The following is an 18,200-nucleotide window of genomic DNA, read 5'->3' as shown; positions in this document are numbered from 1 at the left end:
TATGAAGCAAGCCAATAGCCAACATCAAATAAAATGGAGAGAAATTAAACCAATTCCACTAACATCAGAAAACCACAAGGTTGTTCACTCTACTCAATATAATACTTATAGTTCTAGCTAGATCAATAAGACAATTAATAGAGATCAAGGAGATACAAATCGAAGAATGAAAACTCAAACATATTTACAGATAATATGACAGTATACATGAGCAACACCAAAATATTTATCAGAAACCTCATACAAACGATGAACACAATTATTGAAGTGACTGGATACATAACTAGATTGAAAAAAAAATCACTAGCACTATTTTATACCAATAACAATTAGTCTGCTAAAGAAACCAAGAAAATAAGCCCTTCACAATGGCCACAAATATACAAAATATCTTAGGGTAACTCTAACCAAGCTAAGTGAAAGACTTCTATGACCAAAACGTCAAAGAAATTGAAGAAGAGATCAGAAGATGGAAAGGTTTCCCACACTCACAAATCAGTAGGATTAACATAGTGAAAATGGCCACCTTATCAAAAGAAATCTAGAGATTCAACCCATCAGCCTTCAAAACACCAGTATAATCCTTTATAGACCTTGCAAGAACAATATTCAACTTCAAATGGAAAAAACAAAAAAGCAAGGCAGCTAAAACCAACCCCATATTAAGAACTTCTGGAGGTTGGAGATTTAGCTCAGTGGTAGAGCGCTTGCCGAGGAAGCGCAAGGCCCTGGGTTCGGTCCCCAACTCCGGAGAGAAAAAAAAAAAAAAAAAAAAAAAGAATAATAATTGGAGGTATCACCATCTTGGATTTCAAGCTCTACCACAGAGATACAGTAATAAAAACTGCATGGTATTGATATTAAAAATAAATAAAAAAAGACAGGTTGATCTACAGAATAGAATCTAAGACTCAGAGATAAATCTACACACTTATGGATATCTGATTTTTGATAAAGAAGCTGAATTACACACTGGAAAAAAGAAAGCCTCTTTGACAAATGGTGCTGGTCTAAGTGCATGTCAGGATGTAGAAGAATGCAAATAGATCCATATCTACCACCCTGCACAAAACTCCAGTCCAAGTGACTTAAAGACATAGACATACAACCAGATACACTAAACCTAACAGAAGAGAAAGTGGGAAATAACCTTGAACACGTTAGCACAGGAGACAATTTTCTGAACAGAACACAAACCACTCAGCTTCAACAACTGATAAATGGGACCTCGTGAAGAAGCTAAAGTATACCATCAGTAGGACAAAAGAGCCGTCTACAAAATGGGAAGAGTTTTACCAACTCCACATCTGACAAACAGTGTGAGTGCACATTATTTGGCTAGTATCCAAAATATTCAAAGAACTCAAGAAACTGGACATCGACAAATGAAATAATCCAATTAAAAAAGAGAGTACAGATCTAAACAGAATTCTCAACACAGGAACATCAAATAGCTGAGAAACACCTAAAGAGATGCTCAATATCCTTAGGTTATCAAGGAAATGTAAAACAAAATGACTTTAGGATTCTATCATACACCTGTCAGAATGGCTGTGATTAAAAAACACCAGAGTGCCTGGACTCTGTCCAGGTGACCTCAATGAAGACTTCTAGTAATGGGGGACAGTGAGTCTGAACCAACCATCTTCTGAACTACACAAGGGTCCCAGTGCGGGACTGGTACATTAACCCATCCATAAAACCTTCAATGCATAATCTGCCTTGCCTGTAAGATGTGCTGGGATAATGGTGGTGCAGAAGTAGTCAACCACTGACTGGTCCAACTTGAGGCCCACACCTCAAGAGGGAGCCCACACTGCCACTGCCTGCAGGGCCAGAAACCAGAGGAGGACCACCCAGAAACCCAGCATAGAATCAGACTCAAAAATGACTTGAAAACAAAAAGAAAAAACAAAGAATAAAAAGGAAAGGAAAGGAATGGAAAAAAGTCAATATAAGTATTCCTAATGATATTCTTCTATACTCTAGTTATCAGTTAAATTCAGAGTAAAAAGTCCTCTAAAAGTTGAAAATACCCCTACGACCATCACTAACGATATACATCACAATAAACAATGGTTTAGATGTAGGAAACAAACAAACAAACAAACAAAAAATCCTTATACTGCTGGTAAAAGGGTAGTCTCACTGTTTTACAAATTACCATAGTAATCCCACAAAACATTGGAGATAGATCAATGAGGAGACCAATACATACCAATGGTATATTTCTTGTATATTTCCTAAAGGATCTTCATCGTACCATAGGAACACATGTATATCATATTCACTATAGCTCCATTCACAAAAGTCAGAAAATGGAATCATCACAGATTTCCACAAAATGAAAAGGTGATTTAAAAAAAAAAACTTAATCCATACAATGGAATTTTATGTATCTTTAAAGCAAAATATTATTAAATTTTAGATAACTGCAAGGAACTGTAAAAGAATACTGAAATAATTCTGAACCAAAAAGATATAGACCACTCATTTTCTGTCACATGTAGATGGCAGATCTACAGATGTAGATATATTTCTTTAAATTCAGGTATTATAGAAGTCAGGAAATAATAAAGTAGTCATTGAGCAGAGAAAAAAAAACTGTGACGGAGTTGACATAGCGAAATATAGATATTAGGGATGAGGAAAGAACATGAGGTAGAGGTGCAAATGGAGACTAGGACAGAGGTGGTAAAGTAAGAAATGACTGGGGGAGAGAGAGCTCACTGCCCAGACAGGTGGGCATCCCTGAGATTGCTGGGCAGGAGAGACTGCCAGTAAAGCCCACCTTTGCCCACATCCCAGGCACAAGAGGAAACTGTACAGGGTCTCTGGGAACAGGAAGATAGAGGCACTCAAGTTGCAGGTCCCCTGCAGTCCTGACACCCCCCAGATCTGAAGGGACCCAGTCAAATAGCTCCCTGCACTCGAATCCCCTGGGAAGGAGAGAAAGACCTTCAGAGGGGCAGAAACGCCTGGGAAGCAAGAGTAAACTATTCTCTGCCCACATTTCTGACTCTAGAGGAAAACGCCTAGCACCATCTGGGCCCCCTGTTCACAGGGTCATGAGAGAAGGCAGGGCAGGACCTTCTGGTTGCTGCTCTCACAGAAAGCTGGAACACAGCCATGGGGAGTAACTTCAGGCCCAAGACCAGAGTTAAGACCAACTTTTCTGCTCCAAGTGACCTGCCTTTTGGACTCAGCACATACACCCACAGAAACAACTGAAGACCAGTAGACAGGAAAGACAACACAGCTGAAAGCAGAACAATCTGTTCCCATAAATGGCTGAGAGAAAACAGGAAAATAGGCCTAGAGCACTCCTGACACACAGGCCTATAGGACGATCTAGCCACTGTCAGAAATAGCAGAACAAGGTAACACCAGAGACAACCTGATGGCAAGAGGCAAGCACAGGAACCCAAATAACAGAACCCAAAACTTCATCGCATCATCGGAGCCCAATTCTCCCACCAAAGAAAACACTGAATATCCAAACACAACAGAAAAACAAGATCTAAATTTTAAATCACATTTGATCATAATGCTGGAGGACTTCAAGAAAGACATAAAGAACTCCTTTAGAGAAAAGCAGGAAGACACGAAAAAATAGAAGCCTATAGAGATGAATCACAAAAATCCCTGAAAAAATGAAAGGAAAACACAACCAAACAGGTAAAGGAATTAAAAATGTAAAGAGAAGCAATAAAGAAAGAACACATGGAAACAACCCTGGATATAGAAAACCAAAGGAAGAGACAAGGAGCCATAAATACAAGCTTCACCAACAGAATACAAGAGATAGAAGAGAGAATCTCAGGAGCAGGAGATTCCATAGAAATCATCGACTCAACTGTCAAAGATAATGTAAAGCAGAAAAAGCTACTGGTCCAAAACATACAGGAAATCCAGGACTCAATGAGAAGATCAAACCTAAGGATAATAGGTATAGAAGAGAGTGAAGACTCCCAGCTCAAAGGACCAGTAAATATCTTCAACAAAATCATAGAAGAAAACTTCCCTAACCTAAAAAAAGAGATACCCATAGGTTTACAAGAAGCCTACAGAACTCCAAATAGATTGGACCAGAAAAGAAACTACTCCCGTCACATAATAGTCAAAACACCAAACGCACAAAATAAAGAAAGAATATTAAAAGCAGTAAGGGAAAAAGGTCAAGTAACATATAAAGGCAGACCTATCAGAATCACACCAGACTTTTAACCAGAGACTATGAAAGCCAGAAGATCCTGGACAGATGTTATACAGACCCTAAGAGAACACAAATACCAGCCCAGGTTACTGTAACCTACAAAATTCTCAATTAACATAGATGGAAAAACCAAGATATTCCATGACAAAACCAAATTTACACAATATCTTTCTACAAATCCAACCCTACAAAGGATAATAAATGGTAAAGCCCAACACAAAGAGACAAGCTACACCCTACACAAAGCAAGAAACTAATCGTTTTGCAACAAAACAAAGAGAAGAAAAGCACACAAACATAATCTCACATCTAAATATGAATATAATAGGAAGCAATAATCACTATTTTTAATATCTCTCAGTATCAATGGACTCAACTCCCCAATAAAATGACATAGATTAATAAACTAGATACGCAATGAGGACCCTGCATTCTGCTGCCTACAGGAAACACACCTCAGAGACAAAGACAGATACTACCTCAGAGTGAAAGGCGGGAAAACAACTTTCCAAGCAAATGGTCGAAAGAAGCAAGCTGGAGTAGCCATTCTAATATCAAATAAAATCAATTTTCAACTAAAGTCATCAAAAAAGATAAGGAAGGTCACTCTATATTCATCAAAGGAAAAAACCACAAAGATGAACTCTCAATCCTAAATGTCTATGCTCCAAATACAAGGGCAACTACATACATAAACCTTACTAAAGCTCAAAACACACATTGCACCTCACACAATAATAGTTGGAGATTTCAAGACCCCACTCTCATCAACGGACGGATCATGGAAACAGAAATTAAACAGAGACTTAGACAGACTAGGAGAAGTCATGAACCAAATGGACTTAACAGATATTTATAGAACATTCTATCCTAAAACAAAAGGATATACCTTCTTCTCTCCACCTCATGGTACTTTCTCCAAAATTGAACATATAATTGGTCATAAAACAGACCTCAACAGATACAGAAAGATAGAAATAATCCCATGTGTCCTATCAGAACACCACGGGATAAAGCTGGTCTTCAATAACAATAAGGGAAGAACGCCCATATATACATGGAAGTTGAACAATTCTCTACTTAAATGATATCCTGGTCAAGGAAGAAATAAACAAAGAAATTAAAGACTTCTTAGAAATTAATGAAAATGAAGGTACAACATTCCCAAACTTATGGGACACAATGAAAGCTGTGCTAAGAGGAAAACTCATAGCTCTGAGTGCCTGCAGAAAGAAACAGGAAAGAGCATATGTCACCACCTTGACAGCACACCTAAAAGCTCTAGAACAAAAAGAAGCAAATACACCCAGGAGGATGAGAAGGCAGGAAATAATCAAACTCAGAGCTGAAATCAATCAAGTAGAAACAAAAAGGACTATACAAAGAATCAACAGAACCAAAAGCTGGTTCTTTGAGAAAATCAACAAGATAGATAAACCATTAGCCAGACTAACCAAAGGGCACAGAGAGTGTGTTCAAATTAACAAAATCAGAAATGAAAATGAAAAGGGAGATATAACTACAGAATCAGAGGAAATTCAAAAAATCATCAGATCCTACTACAAAAGCCTATATTCAACAAAACTTGAAAATCTGGAGGAAAAGGGCAATTTCCTAGACAGATACCAGGTATCCAAGTTAAATCAGGAACAGATAAACCATTTAAACAACCCAGTATCTCGTAAAGAAATAGAAGCCATTATTAAAAGTCTCCCAACCAAAAAGAGCCCAGGTCCAGATGGGTTCAGTGCAGAATTCTATCAGATCTTCATAGAAGACCTCATACCAATATTATCCAACCTATTCCACAAAATTGAAACAGATGGAGTGCTACCGAATTCCTTCTATGAAGCCAGAATTACTCTTATACCTAAACCACACAAAGACCCAACAAAGAAAAAGAACTTCAGACCAATTTCCCTTATGAATATCAATGCAAAAATACTCAATAAAATTCTTGCAAACTGAATCCAAGAGCACATCAAAACAATCATCCACCATGATCAAGTAGACTTCATCCCAGGCATGCAGGGATGGTTTAATATACGGAAAACCATCAACGTAATCCACTGCATAAACAAACTGAAAGATAAAAACCATATGATCATTTCATTAGATGCTGAGAAAGCATCTGACAAAATTCAACACCGCTTTGTAAGTCCTGGAAAGAACAGGAATTCAAGGCCCATACCTAAACATAGTAAAAACCATATTCAACAAACAAGTAGCTAATATTAAACTAAATGGAGAGAAACTTGAAGCAATCCCACTAAAATCAGGGACTAGACAAGGCTGCCCACTCTCTCCCTACTTATTCAATATAGTTCTCAAAGTCCTAGCCAGAGCAAGCAGACAACAAAAGGAGATCAAAGGGATACAGATTGGAAAGGAAGAAGTCAAAATATCACTATTTGCAGATGATATGATAGTATATTTAAATGATCCGAAAAGTTCCACGAGAGAACTACTAAAGCTGATAAACACCTTCAGCAAAGTGGCTGGGTATAAAATTAACTCAAATAAATCAGTAGCCTTCTACACAAAAGAGAAACAAGCCGAGAAAGAAATTTGGGAAACGACACCCTTCATAATAGACCCAAATAATATAAAGTACCTCGGTGTGACTTAACCAAGCAAGTAAAAGATCTGTACAATAAGAACTTCAAGCCTCTGAAGAAAGAAATTGAAGAAGATCTCAGAAGATGGAAAGATCTCCCATGCTCATGGATTGGCAGGATTAACATAGTAAAAATGGCCATTTTACCAAAAGCAATCTACAGATTCAATGCAATCCCCATCAAAATTCCAATCCAATTCTTCAAAGAATTAGACAGAACAATTTGCAAATTCATCTGGAATAACAAAAACCCAGGATAGCTAAAACTATCCTCAACAATAAAAGGACTTCAGGGGGAATCACTATCCCTGAACTCAAGCAGTATTACAGAGCAATAGTGATAAAAACTGCATGGTACTGGTACAGAGACAGACAGATAGACCAATTGAACAGAATTGAAGACCCAGAAATGAACCCACACACCTATGGGCACTTGATTTTTGAAAAAGGAGCAGAAACCATTCAATGGAAAAAAGATAGCATTTTCAGCAAATGGTGCTGGTTCAACTAGAGGTCAGCATGTAGAAGAATGCAGATCAATCCATGCTCATTATCCTGTACAAAGCTTAAGTCCAAGTGGATCAAGGACCTCCACATCAAACCAGATACAATCAAACTAATAGAAGAAAAAGTGGGGAAAAGTCTCAAACACATGGGTACTGGGGAAAAATCCCGAAAAAACACCAAAGGCTTATGCTCTAAGATCAAGAATTGACAAATGGCATCTCATAAAACTGCAAACCTTCTGTAAGGTAAAGGAAACTGTGGTTAGGACAGAACGACAACCAACAGATTGGGAAAAGATCTTTACCAATCCTACAACAGATAGAGGGCTTATATCCAAAATATACAAAGAACTCAAGAAGTTAGACCGCAGGGAGACAAATAACCCTATTAAAAATGGGGTTCAGAGCTAAACAAAGAAGTCACAGCTGAGGAATGCCGAATGGCTGAGAAGCACCTAAAGAAATGTTCAACATCTTTAGTCATAAGGGAAATGCAAATCAAAACAACCCTGAGATTCCACCTCACACCAGTCAGAATAGCTAAGATCAAAAACTCAGGTGACAGCAGATGCTGGCGAGGATGTGGAGAAAGAGGAACACTCCTCCATTGTTGGTGGGATTGCAGACTGGTACAACCATTCTGGAAATCAGTCTGGAGGATCCTCAGAAAATTGGACATTGAACTACCTGAGGATCCAGCTATACCTCTCTTGGGCATATACCCAAATGATGCCCCAACATACAACAAAGACACGTGCTCCACTATGTTCATAGCAGCCTTATTTATAATAGCCAGAAGCTGGAAAGAACCCAGATGCCCTTCAACAGAGGAATGGATACAGAAAATGTGGTTCATCTACACAATGGAATATTACTCAGCTATCAAAAAAAATGACTTTATGAAATTCATAGGCAAATAGATGGAACTAGAAAATATCATCCTGAGGTACCCCAAATTAAAAAAAAAAGCAACACATGGTAAACACTCACTGATAAGTGGCCCAAGATACAATCCAAAGACCCCATGAAGCTCAAGAAGAAGGACAACCAAAGGACAGATATTTCAGTCCGTCTCAAAAGGGGAAACAAAAATATTCTTAGGAGGTGATATGGAGGCAAAGTTTGGAGCAGAGACTGAAGGAATTCACAGACTGCCCCATCTGGAATCCAGCCCATACATATATATGTATATATACAACCACCAAACCCAGACAATATTGATAAAATCAAGAAGTGCATGCTGACAGGAGCCTAATATCCCTGTCTCCTGAGAGGCTCTGCAGAGAATGACTAATACAGAGGTGAATGCTAGCAGCAAACCATTAAACTGAGAACAGAGTCCTGGTTGGAGAAATTAGAGAAAGTACTGAAAGAGCTGAAGGGGCTTGCAACCCCATAAGAACAACATGTTTCCAGGGACTAAACCACTACCCTAAGACTATACATGGAGAGACCCATGGCTCCAGCTACATATGTAGCAGAGGATGGTCTTGTTGGGCACCAGTGGAAGGTCCTGCCAAGGTTGGACCTCCCAGTGTAAGGGAATGTCAGGGAAGGGGTAGGTGGTTGGGGAGGAGGAACACCCTTATTGTGGGGGATGGGATAGACAGTTTATGCATGGGAAACCAGAAAAGGGGATACTATTTGAAATGTAAATTTTAAAAAATCCAATAAAAAAGTATGCTAGATATAACATTTTTCATGACATTTTGAACATTTATAAAAATTATATATTTTACATTTTTAGGTATTTTAACATTTTCATGACATTTTGAACACACACAAAGTTTTATATTTTTAGGCATATTTGTTATTTTCAAAGCTCATTATATACCTTATAAAAATATGATTAATAAGGGGTTGGGGATTTAGCTCAGTGGTAGAGCGCTTGCCTAGGAAGCGCAAGGCCCTGGGTTCGGTCCCCAGCTCCAAAAAAAAGAACCAAAAAAAAAAAAATATATATATATATATGATTAATAAAAATGAGTTTAGAGCTATAAGAATATTCACTCTGAACAAGTAAAGAACAAATAAAAATAAAAAATACTATTAATTATAAATGAAAGTGCCCATTTCTTACTAGTTTCAGCTTAATAATTCATGTCAGCTTTTTTCCCCTTTTCCTGATTGTTTATTTATTTGTTTAAATGTCCTCTGAACATGGATTTTTCACCTAAACTCAATTTGTAAACTAACTCTGGAAGCTTATTAAAAGGAAAACACAGTTTACCTCAGGTTGTAGCCTTTTTGCTCGTCTACTGTAGCAACTGAATTTTAATGGCTGAACAGACTGTCTCAGAGGGATGCTATGAGGTTTGTACTCCTTGTCTTTTTCTTCACTGTCAAATGGATCTGTGTTACATTGCTGGTATGGAGAAAAATATGTATTTATTATCATATAAACTCATATATATGTATAAAGAATGTGAGTTCAGCAACAAAACATTAACATATATATATGTAATATTTAAAATACCTAATTAATCATTCAGTTAAACCAAATCCTAGTTTACTCATTTTAGACACCTAAACTATGAAACTGATAAAACAAGGAAGCTTAATAGTTTCAGATAACAATCTGATGTAATTGCACTTCTCTAGTATATGATTTCATTTATAATAATAACTTCCCAAGATAAAAAGGAGCTCAGTAAAGTTTACCTACCATAGGCAGAATAATAAAGCTTTATATAAGCAAGTGTCCGAAGGCCTATTCCTAAAATTTCAAAATATACTAATAAATTTTAAATGTCCCACAATTCAAAATAAATGCCAAGATTACAAAGAAAGAAATAAAAACAAAAGAAATCAAATCTTGTATCAAGTTCCAAGTCTGTTACAACCCTTACCACATGATTAGCTCCAGACTGAAACATTTCATAAGGGTAAATGATCCGTTCATAGTGAGACCGTAGAAGGGAACCAATGTTTTTTCCTGATGGGTAATTAAGGCGTTGGGCAACACGGGCCCACCGACGGTCTTTGCAGATTGCTTCATATCCACCTTCCTCTATCACAATCTGAAAGGATAAGAAAAGGATATAAATCATGAACACACTAGGGAAATCTAAATTTTGCAATGACCCTTAATGCAGAAAAAATATCACATCCTTCCAATACTTAACCACTGTATAACTCAAACATTAAGCCAAGAATTATTGTCAGGTACTTTAGTACTCCTTTCTAAGCATATATAAAAGAAAGTATGTTTTCTAGTTATGCCTTTTTTTTTTTCTTATGAACTACTCTTACCTTATTAAGGCTGTAAAGGTCCAAGATTTTCCTTTCCACATTAGGTATCTTTAAGGAAGAGCCTTGAATTTCCCAGAATTTTGCAATTTGATCCAAATAGTTCAGTTTTACTCTAGTCTGGGCCTGGGAAAGAAGAAGGTCAGTAACTTGGGCTTACTTTTTGTCCCACTTTCAACTTCCTGTTTGGTTGCTTTTTAAAAATATATTTTATAATTATATTATCATAATTTCCCTCTTCCCATTCCTTTCTCCAAACCTTCCAGTTTACTATCTCCTTGTTCTCTTTCAAATACATGACTTCTTAGTCTGATAATGCAAATAGATGTACATTCAAAATATTCTATTATTTATTCTAAATACATAAATATGATTTGCTCAGTCTGTATGTGTATGTATATGTTTTCAGGGCTCACCAAATGGTATGAAATAACAAACTGGTACATTATTCCTTGTGAGGGCACCACACTATTTCTCCCACGTTCAGCTTTCCTTAGAGCCCTATAGTTATTTCTCTAAGGTTGAGAGCTCCTGAGTTTTCTATTATTGGTGTCATCCCTGTTTAGATCATGTTTACACTCCCTTGTTGGTAAGATTTCTTATGCATAGTTTCTTTAACATTTCCAGGAGATATACTCTCAAAGCAAACTTCCTGTTCCTTTGCTTGTTCAACATCACTATTCCCTTTTCCACAATGATCTCTAACCCTTAGGTGCAGGAGAGAATAAACTAGAAAAGGAAAAGGCAACCACTTCAGAGTGGGGGGAAGAAGTAATAGAGGGGACTAGCTGATAAATAACCTATGCTTTAAAAAAATTATACAAGAGGTATGATTAAAATTCTAGACCCCATTTTTCTTATTTCCTATTTAGGATTACTTACATCCTATCTTTACTTTCTTTGTAGCTTTAACCTTAGTCTCCCATATAATTGGATGTTAAAACCTTCATGTTCTAGAATTTTATAAATCAATATTTTGTTTTAAAGAAGATGCTTCATAAATTAATATTTTTAAGATAACAGTGGGTTGCAATAAACTATATTTGATATCAGAAATTAAATACAAGTCATTGTAAAATCAGAAAGATTAGAATTGTAATTGTTCTATAGAAACAAATTTTTTACCTCCAGTTCATTAAGTCTCTGAATTCGAGGAGTAAATCTGAAGTTATCAATTTCTACAGCAAAAGGAGGCTGCCAATCCTAGAAGGAATAAAACTGATGATTATGACACACTGAAATAGATCAAGAACTTAAAGATGAAGATAGGGAGAACTGTTATACTCTCATATTAATGCTTTATGTCAGTTAAAGTTGCTATTTGTTTTCTAAAATTCTTAATCATCTTTTAAAAATAGACAAAAAAAATAAAAGATCCACAAAGTTAATATGCTTCCAAAGAACTCAAAAATAAGGACAAACAAAACAATTTAAGACAAATCTGCATAAACTCAGATGTCAGTCTTACAAGTGTTCTAACAGATAAAATACTAATATACCTTTACCCCAATATAACCCTATTTCAAGCACTTGGGGAAAGTGTGTGTAATAAAATCATAATGCTTAGGAAAAGATGAACACGTAAGTAATAGAAAAGAAAATGTCTACAGATTGAAAACATAAGAGCAGCATTTTGTGCAAAAAGTTTATATTCTGTAAATGTTAGCTGTTTAATATGATGCTGCAAGCTCATTTAAATGTGGCTTGCTAGTGAAGCCAACAAGTAATTGTTCATGGTAAAACAGAGTGCAGGCATATCCTGCCAATCAACAGAAATTTAAACTGAAGCAAGGATTCGACACCCTTTTCATTTCGCCTTTTTAAAGAAAAACAAGTCAACGAAATCCTGATATTGAAACTGTGAGAGGGAAAGTGACCAATAACAATATAAATATAGAAATATAAACTTGTATACCATCTCTTTTTCCAGTTATGCGGCTGCTAGTATACTGAATTTTTCTTACTTGAAACGTAGAAAAGGCAACTCGTTAACTGAAAATGTACTAATTGCACAGCTGCAGAAGCATTTCAAGTTCTAACCACAAGGAATTTGGATGGCTACAGGACTCTTCTACAGTATGAAACAAGGAACTGGAAAGATTCAAATAGTATATTATTTATATATTTATATATATTTGTTCTTAAATCCAAGGCCTTGTTAAGGGACACAGTAGACCCACTGTCGATCATATTATTTAACTTCAAGTTTCATTTTAGAAGCTTACCGCAGGTGGGCGGATCTTGCAAATGCCTGACTTCTCCGCAATAGGTCTGATTTTAGCTATATAGCCAAGTGGATCTCGGAATTCCGCCCAACTCGGCTCAAACACCGGGCACTCGGGCGGCGGTAGAAAGTCGTCAGATTCTGGCTTCATGTCCTCCCAAAACGCGGTTATAAAACGTGATTCGATTTTAAAAGGCGAATGGAATTTCCTACTCACTGCGATGACCCACAGGAACTTATTTTTTTCCAAATTTCAGAGTCGGCTTAATTCCACATCCTTAAATATTCACCTCCCTGTTCAGGTCCACCATTTTTAGATCACAATGTGATACGAGTTGTGTTGCTCCGCCGAGATATTTTTCAAGTGTTATTTATTAACCTGGAAGTCGTTCCACACATAGGTAAAAGTTAAAGTTGCGGAAACGAGACGGCCAAAGAAAAACAAACACAAACTATTTTATCTTCCTAATTAAACAGTATTTTAAAAAGAAAAAAAAAAAACCCGACTGTTTACTCAGCCGGATCTTTTTTTACTTTTAAGATATCACTGCACATGGACGCCTGCGCAGTAAAAGGATAAGGAACCTAACAACCCGGAAGCAATTTGTGGCTCAAGGAACTTGATCTTTATGCAAATAGTAACAGCTTTTTTTTTTTTTTTTTTTCCTTTGTCCCTATACGACCTGGTCGCAAGACTTTGGCTTTGTGCAGTGAATAGGTGACTGTAATTCTAGTGCCCCGGGTATTTCCATGCACATTATTTAACTAATACTGCACTTGCTATGCATATATTTATTATAATATTTAAACATATTCAAGATTGAATTTCGCGACAATATCTTCCATTAAAAACTGAAATTTAATAACGGACATACTGTATGAAAAATAGGCATGTTATTTAAATACACAGTTACTGGTAAGTAAAGATTTTATTTACTACATGAAAAACCAAAAACTTTCTGAGATACTTAGAAATAAAATTCGTTACCTTTTTTTGGGTAGCAATTTTGAACAAACAGAAAACCATATTCTTTCTAGAAAATTATCATGACTTTATTCCCTACCTCCCTTTTTTCCTCTTCTTTTTCTCCTTACTCTTCCTCCCTCTGTTTAAACAGAGAATTCCATTATTTACTTTTTATGGAACAAGCTGTGTAGACCTCATTAAATTACTTTTTGCTTTTTATGAGTATAAATATATACATTCTAACATTTAGTTTTATTTTTAAACATGCTGTTCTACATTTCTGCCTGTAATTTTGTTTATAGCTTTTTACATGTTTGTTATTAAAGGAAATCCACAGTAATTTGCAGTTTTATTATCTTCGAAGTGGACTGTACTTTCCTTCCTTTTAATCTTTCTTTTGTTTTATTTTTGTTTTGATATGTACGCAAGTACCATAAAACGTACCATTTTGGTTTAGGACCCAAGATAAAGAAACTGAGCTATCTATTTTACATATCAAAGTAAACCTGGCCTCCAGGTTCTCCCTACTTGGCATGCCCTTCCCCCTACCTTGAACTTTCCAGCACAGAGATTGGGCTGTCTTTTGCCCAGTGTCTCTTCACTATGTAAATCCAGATGTTAAGGTCTATCTTCTCTCTCTTCCTTCTGGCCCTTTCTCTCTTTTTGCTCCAAAACTACCCTCCCCATGGCAACTTCCTTGGCCATTTAGTATAATCTAATTTGGATAATATAATCTAAATTGGCTCATTTCGCTGGCAGAAAAATAACCTATCTGTACCCTGACCCCAACTTTATACTTTCAAATTCATTTTGTAGTATCCTTTCTTCTATATTTTGAACAATATACTCACAAAGAATCATGGGTTTTCTTAAAAGTCAATCTGGAAAAATAAATTTTTATAGCAAAGAGTAAAATAATAGTGGACTTCATTTCAAGAACACTAGATTTGTTACTATAATGTAGATGATACTTCATTTTATGCTACTTTTGACATTTCTTCATACTAGAACTTTATCCAATTTAGGTTGTAAAAATCATTATTTAAAATATTCTAAATAGCCTTTTCTATTTCATAAAGCCAGACATATAAGTTTAATATAAGCCTAACAGGATATTTCCACTTAGAATTATTAAACTACTTATGTTACTTTGCATTTATATATTTTGAACATCTGTTAAAATAGATTTGAACAATATATGTTATTCCTTTTCTTATCTGTTTTGTAAGATAGTACTACAAATTGCACATATATTACATTTATATGTATTTTGTTTTAATGGCTAAGATAAATATATTTTAACACTTTTAGAATAAAGCATTATAGGTATATAAAAATTTTATTGTATTTTATAAATTGCAACCCACAATTATAGAGAGACATTACATTTTGTTTGACCGGTGTTCATAGATTGTTTTTATTTTATGCTATTTGAAAGCTGCTATGAATAATTATGAATGTATACATATTTATGTATTACAGGTGATATTGGGTTCTATGGTGTGATAGTTTGCATATGCTTGGCCCAGGGAGTGGAATGTGATGGTTTGCATATGCTTGGCCCAGGGAGTGGCACTATTAGAAAGTGTGACCTCATTGGAGGAGGTGTGTCACTGTGGGGTGGGCTTGGAGACCCTTCTCCTAGCTGCCAAGGGATGCTCAGTCTGTTCCTGGCTTCCTTCGGGTGAAGACATAGAACACATCTCCTCCTGCATCAGGCCTGCCTGGATATTGCGATGCTGCCACCCTCCTGCCTTGATGGTAATGGACTAAACCTCTGAACCTGTAAGCCAGCCCCAATTAAATGTTGTCCTTTATAAAACTTACATTGGTCATGGTGTCTGTTCCCAGAAATAATCACTAAGACAGAAACTGGTACCAGGGACCAGCTGTGATATTGCTGTGATAGGCCTTACCATGTTTTTGTTTAGAAGAATGTGGATTTTGGGAAAGCAGTAGAATGGCCTGGCCCAAGAGGTTTCAGAAGAGAAGAATTTCAATATGTGCTGTAAAGATTGCTTTTGTGGTATTTTGGTGAAGAATGTGGCTGCTTTTTGCCCTGTCTGAAGAGTCTGCCTGAGGATAAGGTGAAAATACTCAGATTAATTGCATTGACAAAGGAAGTCTCAGAAACACCCATCATAGATTTTGTTCTCTAGGTCTCATGAAGAACATCTTAAATGAAAAAAGGGAGGTTGATAAAAGAAAAATACAAAATATATGGTTCAAGTATTAAAGAAACACCAGGAGTGAAATGGAACTGAATCCTGTGTTCAAGATTATTAAATTGAATTAAGGGAGTAATGACCTTGGGGTAAGATCCCACCCAGCTAGGTTAGCTCCAGGCAACTTAGTACAAATCTTTAATCCCAGGAGACTGGTGTACAGATCTCTAAATTCAAGGTCAATCTATAGAGCAAGATCCAGGACAGCCAAGTTTAGGCAGTGAAGGAGTTAGAAATGTAATAGAACAAGGGGCCCATGTTCCAGCTCCTGCAAGTGGCAGAACTCAGCAGCTTCAGCCATATCTCTAGCTTTATATTCAAGAGGAGAAGGAGATTCCTGGGACAATTGATGCTGGTTAACTGGAGCTAAGAAAGAGACCAGCATCACTGAGGTGAAATCTCTGGGAAGTGTTTTTTGAGAGCTGTGTTCCAGAGATGCCAAGGTTGTACCTCATGCTGTGGCTGTACTTGGCAATGTGTAAGAGTCACCCAGCTGGTACTGGTTTTGAAGGCATGAAAGGGTCATGGAGAGCAGCTGAGGCTGGGCACTGTGAGAGGCCTTGGAAGGCCATTGGTGAAGGTGCAGCCTCAGTTGCATCTGATGGCCCAGGACTGAAGGGGTCAGGCAAAGGAGTTAAGGCTTGACACCATGAAGAGAGCTAGGAGAGGCTATTGGTGAAGCCTAGATGCAACAGAAGACCCCAGTGTATTGGAGACGCCAGCACTATGGTATGATCACTAAGAACAACAGCAACAGTGTGGTGTGGGTCAGCCTGCAGTTAAACTGCTACAGAGGGCAGAGCTGGAGAAGTGAAGGCAGCCCTTTGGAGGATCATGTGTGGATCCCAGACATTGAAACAAGCTGTAACATTGAAGCTGCCTTGGAGACCCAAAGATGTTAAAGATGCCAGAGTCACGGGCCATCTGCTGAGGAAAGCTGCTAACAGGGAGTGGAGTCAGCTCAGGAGAAAGAAGTTTGTTGTAGTCAACAAAGATGAAAAGGGAGTTGAAGATCTGAAGACCACACTGACATCAGACATGGAAATGGCAGAGTTTGGAGTTTGCCCAGCTGGTTGCCTGTCTTAATTCCGGGATTACAGTTAAGTGACTGGATGGATCTCAGAAGAGACTTTGAACTTTGGACTTTTAACATTGTTGACGCTGCTATAGACTATGGAGACTTTGGAAGTTGAACTAAATGTACTTTTTTATTATGCTATGTTTAGGTATGGCCTCCATAGACTCCTTGGTTTAAAAACAAGCCTATGGAGGTCAGGGAGTGGAATGTGAATATGGTTGGCCCACGGAATGGCATTATTAGGAGGTGTGACCTTGTTGAAGGAAGTGTGTCACTGAGGGCTTGGAGACCCTCCTCCTAGCTGCCTGAAGGTGCTCAGTCTGTTCCTGGCTTCCTTCAGGTAAAGATGTAGATATGGTATCTGTTCATAGCAATAAGACCCTAACTAAGACATATGAGTATCATAGGTTAAAAATTATAAAAAGTTCCACAGTTGCCCCTGGTGAATTAATCAAACACAATCCAGTGGATGACCATTTAATAATATATATATTTCAAAAAAATTATCACCACAAATATGTATAGTAGGAGATTTTCCACACTCTTAACAGCTTTACTATTATAATATGGAAACTATTTTTATATTTTCCCAAGTTTGAAATATGAAAATCTTAATTTGATGACAACTCTTACGTTACATTACAATATTTTTCTAAGTAGGTTTTACCAATCTTAGTCTACTTTGTTCTATTGCTGTGTAGAGACACCATGACCACATCAATTCTTGTAAAGGATTGGAGCTGGTTTGCTGGTTCAGAGTTTTTGTCCATTGTCAACATAGTGAAAAGCATAGCAGAGTACAGGTAAAAATGGTCCTGGTAAAAAAAATTGTGGTTCTGGATCCACAAACAACAGAAAGAGAGAGACATTTGGCCTGGCTTGAACACTGAAGTAGACTTTAAATGAAATGAAGATATTTGAACTTCAAATCTCACCTTTGATGATGCATTTCTTCCAAAAATGCCACACCTCCAAAAAGTGCTACTTCCTGATGACAAAATATTCAAATATATGAGTCATTCTTATTCAAATCACCACATTCTCTGGCATACATAGGTTGGTGGCAATATCATAATGCAAAAATGCACTTATTCCACTTTCAAAATTCTTTAGTCTGT

At 36.9% G+C, this 18,200-nt stretch overlaps 1 protein-coding gene across 2 annotated transcripts in view; it reads right to left on the bottom strand.

The window, feature by feature from the left end:
- The window catches only part of Kdm5d (lysine demethylase 5D), an 83,280-nt gene extending 70,141 nt beyond the window's left edge, over positions 1 to 13,139 (bottom strand). For both annotated transcript variants that reach the window (NM_001446699.1, NM_001419852.1), the window contains 5 exon segments: positions 9,570 to 9,704; positions 10,189 to 10,359; positions 10,592 to 10,714; positions 11,714 to 11,791; positions 12,814 to 13,139. In NM_001446699.1, coding sequence (NP_001433628.1) covers positions 9,570 to 9,704; positions 10,189 to 10,359; positions 10,592 to 10,714; positions 11,714 to 11,791; positions 12,814 to 12,963 — 657 coding nt within the window. In that variant the 5' untranslated portion in view covers positions 12,964 to 13,139.
- Between the last annotated feature and the right edge of the window lie 5,061 nt (positions 13,140 to 18,200).

This window comes from Rattus norvegicus, chromosome Y, assembly GCF_021556685.1.
Source record: "Rattus norvegicus strain SHRSP/BbbUtx chromosome Y, alternate assembly SHRSP_T2T, whole genome shotgun sequence".
Taxonomy (NCBI): domain Eukaryota; kingdom Metazoa; phylum Chordata; class Mammalia; order Rodentia; family Muridae; genus Rattus; species Rattus norvegicus.
Note: the sequence above shows the minus strand (reverse complement) of the source record. Positions and strands in the feature narration are given on the sequence as shown.